Genomic DNA, 9971 nt, shown 5'->3' on the forward strand with positions numbered 1-9971 from the left:
TATAGTTCTGTGTAAATGCATAGATAAACTGCGCTGTCAGCAGACATTTCATAATCTAGAAGGACAAAACCATTATTATTAATTCTGATATAACATGCCAGTTGAGAAATGCAATAAAATACGATGTTTTGTTTGTTATATTTCAATATTCCAGAGAATATTATTCAGTGAATTAACATTATCCAGTGAATTGTTCTTCACTCTTTAGCCTGTTAAACATCTTATAAACCTACTAAAACTGTAGTTTAAAATGAAGTTGATATGACTCCTTTCCTTTATTTATTTTCTCCATTTGAAAACATTAGACATTCTACATTTATTTTGCTTATTGTTAATATTAGTGTTGCTGCTGATGCTTTAAATAAAATGTTTTTTTATTGTTGTAATGTGAAGATTAAATTTAACATGAAAGACTGCTAATTTTCAACACTTTTTAAGATGACTGAAAGGAGGAAAAACCAAAGTGAAGTATGAACTTACTTCACGCAGTCATTTATTTACTTTATAACAGTAAATATATATTGGTTCTGCATATCGGTTATCGGGCACATAAACATGCAAGTAATTGGTATCGGTATCGGTTATAAAATATCAATATCAGTCGATCACTAATTAAAATCGACTTGGTTACGATTGCATAGTGATGTTATAAGCCCTAAATTGTGTGTGTGTAGCCAGACTTTTGACTTGCGGAAAATAGTTTGGTCCAGTTTGCAGATTTTTTTTCTGGCTAAGAGCCGCCCACTTAGACAGGAGGAGACTTTCCGAGCAACATGTAAAGTGACCAACCACAATGCATTTTGTTTTGCATTCGTGTAATTCAAGGCCTTTTATCATTATTATGGCTTTTATGACTGCTTTATGAGGTTGAATTATTATATTGTTGATATAATATACAAATTATTTTGTTTTAATGCTAAACATTTATCAAATCATGAAAAGCCATTGTTTTACAGTTTTGTATGCTGGTTTGTGGCCTGTTCACCTCAGTGGCCATGGTGGGGCGCTACATCCCTGGACTGGTGCTGTCATACATGGCTTGTGAGTAGCAGAAATCCTTCAGGGCTTGCTCATCCTCTCCAGCGCCTTAACAACTGCAAAATATTTACTTTCTGTCTCTCACCCTCAGTGCTGGGTGTGTTGCTGTGCCCATTGGCGCTGTATTATCGACTGTGGCAGCGTGCATGTGTGAAGCTGGAGCCGGCCCTGCAGTGGCTGGACTTCAGCACCAAAGGATATATGATGTCAAAGCCTATAGACAACCAGTGTAAGTACACTGTAGATCTATACAGTGTGAGTCCCATAAAACTGAAGTGCAGACTGATGTTATGCTGAAGACAAATCTTGTATTTTAAGGACTATATCTGAAGATGTAGTTTAAAAAATTTGTGGGCATAAAGGTCCATTGTGTATTGTTAATAATGTAGTGATGCATAGCTAAAGGGGCGGTCACACTGCACTTTTCGTTCCATTGACTTCCATTCATACGCATGCAAATGCGTCAGACCGGAAACGCAAGCGAAAAATTTTGCATTTCGCTGCGTTCCAAAGTTCAAGTTTGGTGAACTCTGACCTGTGAATTCACATCACGTGAAGACGTGTGACCAGTAAAAGATTGATACGTCACTGCGTGACCTTTCTGTACAGAAATTCAAAAATGGAGGAAGCACTCATTTTAGCCATAGCGCAGCGTCCTATTTTATATAATACATCTTTAAAAGATGATAAAAATCAAATAAAAAAAAAGAAGCTGCATGGTTAGCGGTGTCAATGGAAACAGGAACAGATGGTACATTTGAATGCGGACACATTTGATAATTTTTTATTGCTTAGTGTGTGTATATATATATATATTTTTTTTGTGTGTGTGTGTGTGTGTGTGTGTGTGTGTACTGACATTTTTGACATTGTGGGGACCAGCCTGCAGTATAAAAAAAAATATATTTTATGACAAAAGACCTAATTTGCATAATTCCTAGTGGTTCAAATGTTAAAATAACACAGGCAGCACATGTAAATAAATGATGCCATCGGCGCCTGCAATTCATTCGTCCCTTGTGTATCCAGACACAGGCTAGACATTTACTGAAACGTCCATCTAAAACGGGGTCTCGTGACGATTCGTTTCTTATTTTAGAGTTAAAACGAAGCGTTATTAATGGCATCTGTGTGTTTAGGACTCACGCTGTGTAGGCCGGGCACGGCGTCCGCTCCGTACTCGCTCTGGATGATGGGCTTCTGGTATTTGCCGTACCAGTCATCAAACTGAGTGTTGAGCTGAAGACTGATGAGCTCTGTGTGACCCGGGTCATGATACCACGACAAATAGCTGTTCACGCAGATAACATCCACATACGGAGCCTGACCAGCAGAACACAGCAAATCAGCAAATACTCCCTCTGCTATTCATACAGCTCACTTATCAAAACTAAAGCAATCTGTTCATATGCACAAAGGTTAGCCACTTAAAACATTGCATTTAGAACATTTAGAAATCTGAAAGATACAGCATCAACAGCCTGTGTAACTGTAAAGATCATGACATATCTCCAGTGTTGATCTCCAACAACACACTGAAAAAAAACGTGTAGAAAGAGTTTTAACTCCGAGACATTGCTAGAAATTTACACATTACATTAAATGTGAAATTTCGAAGGCACCAAAGGATATATGATGTCAAAGCCTATAGACAACCAGTGTAAGTACACTGTAGATCTATACAGTGTGAGTCCCATAAAACTGAAGTGCAGACTGATGTTATGCTGAAGACAAATCTTGTATTTTAAGGACTATATCTGAAGATGTAGTTTAAAAAATTTGTGGGCATAAAGGTCCATTGTGTATTGTTAATAATGTAGTGATGCATAGCTAAAGGGGCGGTCACACTGCACTTTTCGTTCCATTGACTTCCATTCATACGCATGCAAATGCGTCAGACCGGAAACGCAAGCGAAAAATTTTGCATTTCGCTGCGTTCCAAAGTTCAAGTTTGGTGAACTCTGACCTGTGAATTCACATCACGTGAAGACGTGTGACCAGTAAAAGATTGATACGTCACTGCGTGACCTTTCTGTACAGAAATTCAAAAATGGAGGAAGCACTCATTTTAGCCATAGCGCAGCGTCCTATTTTATATAATACATCTTTAAAAGATGATAAAAATCAAATAAAAAAAAAGAAGCTGCATGGTTAGCGGTGTCAATGGAAACAGGAACAGATGGTACATTTGAATGCGGACACATTTGATAATTTTTTATTGCTTAGTGTGTGTATATATATATATAGAGAGAGAGAACACAATATAATTATTATACACAAGTGTATTATTATTGTCATATCCTGCTCCCGCCCATATTCGCAGCAGCGTCCGAAAAATTTTTGCACATTCAAAGTTTCAAAGTCTCGCCCCTTAACACAGAAGTTACTTTCAAACCAAGCAGCTTTCTGTTGGTCAACACAGCGAAGTTGCATGTTTGCATGTAACACAGTGCAAAATCTGCGTGGGGAAATATTTTGTCCTGAAACAAAATTTATGATTATGTGGATTCCTATTAAAAAGACTGGAGTTCGCGAAATTTCCTGCCATTTTTAGCTCCAAACCACAGTCTTCTCCATGTAATTTAGCTCTTATTCTACATATCTGGACATTCAGTATTCATATGGCATCTAACCTGACTAGGGTCTATTGCATACAGTAGCATATCTGTGATGTGCAGTTGCTTGTTTGACAGTAGAACAAAAATAACAAAAAATGATTTTAGCTGAAGAATGAATCAAAGCATTAAGGTAATACCGAAAATTGTTGTACAGAAACTTTGAATTACTTTATGACAGACACAGTTTCTCAATTGTATGTGACAGTTACATATTACAATAAGCATTTGTGAACATGACCAGTTGATGTCTCTTGTAGCTATGTGTTATCTGTCTTTTACTGTATTTTACAGTTTTCAGAAGTTTTGATTAACCAAACTAATGTTTACCCTTCTGTGTTTGCAGTTCTTCGTAAGCCCATCAGAAGCGGGATCTCGGATGACGTAAGTGACAGCGAAGAAGAACTGGCTGCATTCTGCCCAATGGTGAGCCCAGAAACAGGGTTATTTATAACACGGGGATTTATAGCAGCTGCATGGTCATGAGGTTCGGGGGTCTGTAGGGGTTCATGATAGTAAAAAGCAAATTGGAAGATCATTGTTTTTTTCTAATACACTCACACTTCTCTAAATATTTTGCACCTGTAGTTTGATGAAGCAGCAGTTGCTAAGGAACTGGCAATGACTGACTCCGAGCACTCGGATGCTGAGGTGTCGTACATGGATAACGGCACCTTTAACCTCTCCAGGGGTCAAACACCCCTCACAGAGGGCTCAGAGGGTAAGACACCTTGATGTCTTCTACTCTTGACTCTTTTTTCAGTCTTTGTGTGTGTGTCAATGACAAGATTGTCTACAGTAAAGAAAAGGAAGAAAACAAATCTGGTTTAAAACACAACAAATTCTTAGAAATGTGCATTGTGTTTGTATTCACGTTGGTTTCATACGGTATTGAAAAACCTTTATAATATTTTAAAGAAAATCTTCAGTTTAATGACTGCAACGATCAAGTAAAAAGTAATAAAATATTTCCTCACTCATAGAATATATGAGAGTACACATCTAATCAAAATCATTGTTTTTTTTAATTTTTCAAGGTTAAAGGTTATTTTGTTTGTGTATCAGTAAGTTGAAAAAACATTTAATTAAACAAAACTAAATATCAAAATCAATTCCGAAATTAAATTACTGTATGCATGAATTCTGTTTTTGATACAATATTGTTTAAAAGAATGTGGTCAGTAAGATTTTTTATTTAATTTTTTATAAATATTTATTAAGAAATGTATCGGCATATCAGAATGATTTCTGAAGGATCATGTGACACTGAAGACTGGAGTAATGGATACTGACAATTCAGCTTTACATTACAGGAATAAATTACATTTTAAAATATATTAACATAAAAAAAGGTCATTTTAAATTGTAACAATATTTCCCAAAATTACAGTTTTTTTTTATTTTTTATTAAATAATCAATTTTTAGTAATTAATAAATAGGACAAAAATGAGTTATGTCGATGACCAATGTATAATTTTTTTCATGCTATAATATCTTAATCTTTATTTATTCACTTAATAGATCTTGACAGACACAGTGATCCAGAAGAATCATTTGCCTGTGGGCTTCCAGACTTCCCCTCCATCAACCCAGATGCCACCCTGATGGAGGACGATGATGATGCCAGCATCGGGCTGCCCAGTCTCAACTCAGCTGCGCTCTCTGGCCCTCGCGGCTCTACCTCCGCCCTGCTGGACCTGGACACCCAGATGGACTCTGATCAGGAAGAATTTACTTTATAACAGTAAATATATATTGGTTCTGCATATCGGTTATCGGGCACATAAACATGCAAGTAATTGGTATCGGTATCGGTTATAAAATATCAATATCAGTCGATCACTAATTAAAATCGACTTGGTTACGATTGCATAGTGATGTTATAAGCCCTAAATTGTGTGTGTGTAGCCAGACTTTTGACTTGCGGAAAATAGTTTGGTCCAGTTTGCAGATTTTTTTTCTGGCTAAGAGCCGCCCACTTAGACAGGAGGAGACTTTCCGAGCAACATGTAAAGTAACCAACCACAATGCATTTTGTTTTGCATTCGTGTAATTCAAGGCCTTTTATCATTATTATGGCTTTTATGACTGCTTTATGAGGTTGAATTATTATATTGTTGATATAATATACAAATTATTTTGTTTTAATGCTAAACATTTATCAAATCATGAAAAGCCATTGTTTTACAGTTTTGTATGCTGGTTTGTGGCCTGTTCACCTCAGTGGCCATGGTGGGGCGCTACATCCCTGGACTGGTGCTGTCATACATGGCTTGTGAGTAGCAGAAATCCTTCAGGGCTTGCTCATCCTCTCCAGCGCCTTAACAACTGCAAAATATTTACTTTCTGTCTCTCACCCTCAGTGCTGGGTGTGTTGCTGTGCCCATTGGCGCTGTATTATCGACTGTGGCAGCGTGCATGTGTGAAGCTGGAGCCGGCCCTGCAGTGGCTGGACTTCAGCACCAAAGGATATATGATGTCAAAGCCTATAGACAACCAGTGTAAGTACACTGTAGATCTATACAGTGTGAGTCCCATAAAACTGAAGTGCAGACTGATGTTATGCTGAAGACAAATCTTGTATTTTAAGGACTATATCTGAAGATGTAGTTTAAAAAATTTGTGGGCATAAAGGTCCATTGTGTATTGTTAATAATGTAGTGATGCATAGCTAAAGGGGCGGTCACACTGCACTTTTCGTTCCATTGACTTCCATTCATACGCATGCAAATGCGTCAGACCGGAAACGCAAGCGAAAAATTTTGCATTTCGCTGCGTTCCAAAGTTCAAGTTTGGTGAACTCTGACCTGTGAATTCACATCACGTGAAGACGTGTGACCAGTAAAAGATTGATACGTCACTGCGTGACCTTTCTGTACAGAAATTCAAAAATGGAGGAAGCACTCATTTTAGCCATAGCGCAGCGTCCTATTTTATATAATACATCTTTAAAAGATGATAAAAATCAAATAAAAAAAAAGAAGCTGCATGGTTAGCGGTGTCAATGGAAACAGGAACAGATGGTACATTTGAATGCGGACACATTTGATAATTTTTTATTGCTTAGTGTGTGTATATATATATATAGAGAGAGAGAACACAATATAATTATTATACACAAGTGTATTATTATTGTCATATCCTGCTCCCGCCCATATTCGCAGCAGCGTCCGAAAAATTTTTGCACATTCAAAGTCTAGTGTGACCGCCCCTTAACACAGAAGTTACTTTCAAACCAAGCAGCTTTCTGTTGGTCAACACAGCGAAGTTGCATGTAAAATTTGAACACAGTGCAAAATCTGCGTGGGGAAATATTTTGTCCTGAAACAAAATTTATGATTATGTGGATTCCTATTAAAAAGACTGGAGTTCGCGAAATTTCCTGCCATTTTTAGCTCCAAACCACAGTCTTCTCCATGTAATTTAGCTCTTATTCTACATATCTGGACATTCAGTATTCATATGGCATCTAACCTGACTAGGGTCTATTGCATACAGTAGCATATCTGTGATGTGCAGTTGCTTGTTTGACAGTAGAACAAAAATAACAAAAAATGATTTTAGCTGAAGAATGAATCAAAGCATTAAGGTAATACCGAAAATTGTTGTACAGAAACTTTGAATTACTTTATGACAGACACAGTTTCTCAATTGTATGTGACAGTTACATATTACAATAAGCATTTGTGAACATGACCAGTTGATGTCTCTTGTAGCTATGTGTTATCTGTCTTTTACTGTATTTTACAGTTTTCAGAAGTTTTGATTAACCAAACTAATGTTTACCCTTCTGTGTTTGCAGTTCTTCGTAAGCCCATCAGAAGCGGGATCTCGGATGACGTAAGTGACAGCGAAGAAGAACTGGCTGCATTCTGCCCAATGGTGAGCCCAGAAACAGGGTTATTTATAACACGGGGATTTATAGCAGCTGCATGGTCATGAGGTTCGGGGGTCTGTAGGGGTTCATGATAGTAAAAAGCAAATTGGAAGATCATTGTTTTTTTCTAATACACTCACACTTCTCTAAATATTTTGCACCTGTAGTTTGATGAAGCAGCAGTTGCTAAGGAACTGGCAATGACTGACTCCGAGCACTCGGATGCTGAGGTGTCGTACATGGATAACGGCACCTTTAACCTCTCCAGGGGTCAAACACCCCTCACAGAGGGCTCAGAGGGTAAGACACCTTGATGTCTTCTACTCTTGACTCTTTTTTCAGTCTTTGTGTGTGTGTCAATGACAAGATTGTCTACAGTAAAGAAAAGGAAGAAAACAAATCTGGTTTAAAACACAACAAATTCTTAGAAATGTGCATTGTGTTTGTATTCACGTTGGTTTCATACGGTATTGAAAAACCTTTATAATATTTTAAAGAAAATCTTCAGTTTAATGACTGCAACGATCAAGTAAAAAGTAATAAAATATTTCCTCACTCATAGAATATATGAGAGTACACATCTAATCAAAATCATTGTTTTTTTTAAATTTTTCAAGGTTAAAGGTTATTTTGTTTGTGTATCAGTAAGTTGAAAAAACATTTAATTAAACAAAACTAAATATCAAAATCAATTCCGAAATTAAATTACTGTATGCATGAATTCTGTTTTTGATACAATATTGTTTAAAAGAATGTGGTCAGTAAGATTTTTTATTTAATTTTTTATAAATATTTATTAAGAAATGTATCGGCATATCAGAATGATTTCTGAAGGATCATGTGACACTGAAGACTGGAGTAATGGATACTGACAATTCAGCTTTACATTACAGGAATAAATTACATTTTAAAATATATTAACATAAAAAAAGGTCATTTTAAATTGTAACAATATTTCCCAAAATTACAGTTTTTTTTTATTTTTTATTAAATAATCAATTTTTAGTAATTAATAAATAGGACAAAAATGAGTTATGTCGATGACCAATGTATAATTTTTTTCATGCTATAATATCTTAATCTTTATTTATTCACTTAATAGATCTTGACAGACACAGTGATCCAGAAGAATCATTTGCCTGTGGGCTTCCAGACTTCCCCTCCATCAACCCAGATGCCACCCTGATGGAGGACGATGATGATGCCAGCATCGGGCTGCCCAGTCTCAACTCAGCTGCGCTCTCTGGCCCTCGCGGCTCTACCTCCGCCCTGCTGGACCTGGACACCCAGATGGACTCTGATCAGGAAGATTTCAACCCTGAGATCTCCCTCGGCTCCCTAAATACTACCTCTGACCTCACTAGTAACCTGGCAGGGGTCATCGCCAGCAACATGATCCAGGCGGCCATCGCAGGAGCCATGCAGCCCCGCCCACCGCAAGGCCCTCGGAGAGAGAGGGGCCCACGGGCAGGAGCCGCTCCGAGGGCATACAGGAAGCAGTCGAGCTCGGAGTTAGACACAGACCTGGAGTTTGATGGCGAGGACTTTGAGATGTTGGATCAGTCCGAGCTGAACCAGTTGGATCCCTTTGGAGGGGGGCAGGGGGGCCAAAACAGAACCCAGGGATCCAATTTCCTGTCCGACTTGCTGGGGAAGCCACAGTGAGCCCATCTTACAGATACTCCCTCCGTCTGTCTGCTCCTCGTGTCCCTTGCACCTTGATCCGAGTAGAAGTTTGCAGTGTTGGTTTGAATGTCTACTGAGATGCTTTCGATTTATCTGAGTAAGTGCGACGGAGAGAGAGGGTGTTTTGTTTTGCACTGTTAATGTAATATTAGATTCACTTGCCAGGTTTCCTCCACTGGCTGCAGTTGATATCACTGTGAAGTAATCTTGTTTGTAGTCTGAATCTTCTCTGTTTATGCTCTGTGAACTTCCGTGTCCTCTCTCATTCGTGTGTGAAAGACTCCGATTTACTTTGTAGGCTAAGCAATAGGACACCAATCATAGAACCATTTAAAAAGATCCAAAATCTCTAAAACTTCTTAGAAACCAGCAAAACAAATACCAGATCTTTTTACTACATCCAAGTCTTATAGATCTTTCACATCAGTCGCTGTATTGTTTGTGTCTTCAATAATAACACATGGGACCAAATCAGACATTCCATCATCAATGCAAAGTCAAGACCCTTAGGTTATACATATACGCCTGTAATAAAGAAATCTACAGTCAAGACATTGCTGAGCAGAGGAGTCTGATGAAGTAGCAGTGACATATTAAGGCCGCAGCCTCATCTCTTGTTTTTTTTAAAGTGGTAGTTCACCCAAAAATCGAAATTCTGTTATCGTTTACTCACGCTCATGCCATTTCTAAAGCTGTATGACATTCTTTCTTCTGTAGAACATACAAGACGACATTTTGAGAAATGTCTCAGTGT

At 37.8% G+C, this 9971-nt stretch overlaps 1 protein-coding gene across 1 annotated transcript in view; it reads left to right on the forward strand.

Moving 5' to 3' along the window:
• LOC107601294 (protein FAM134C-like) overlaps positions 1 to 9971 on the forward strand; it is a 15934-nt gene extending 5963 nt beyond the window's left edge. The window contains exons 5-9 of the mRNA XM_016293437.1: positions 957 to 1041; positions 1130 to 1267; positions 4000 to 4079; positions 4242 to 4374; positions 8634 to 9971. Coding sequence (XP_016148923.1) covers positions 957 to 1041; positions 1130 to 1267; positions 4000 to 4079; positions 4242 to 4374; positions 8634 to 9196 — 999 coding nt within the window. The 3' untranslated portion in view covers positions 9197 to 9971. The remainder of the gene's footprint in view (positions 1 to 956; positions 1042 to 1129; positions 1268 to 3999; positions 4080 to 4241; positions 4375 to 8633) is intronic.

This window comes from Sinocyclocheilus grahami, unplaced genomic scaffold, assembly GCF_001515645.1.
Source record: "Sinocyclocheilus grahami isolate Dianchi unplaced genomic scaffold, SAMN03320097.WGS_v1.1 scaffold302.1, whole genome shotgun sequence".
NCBI lineage: Eukaryota > Metazoa > Chordata > Actinopteri > Cypriniformes > Cyprinidae > Sinocyclocheilus > Sinocyclocheilus grahami.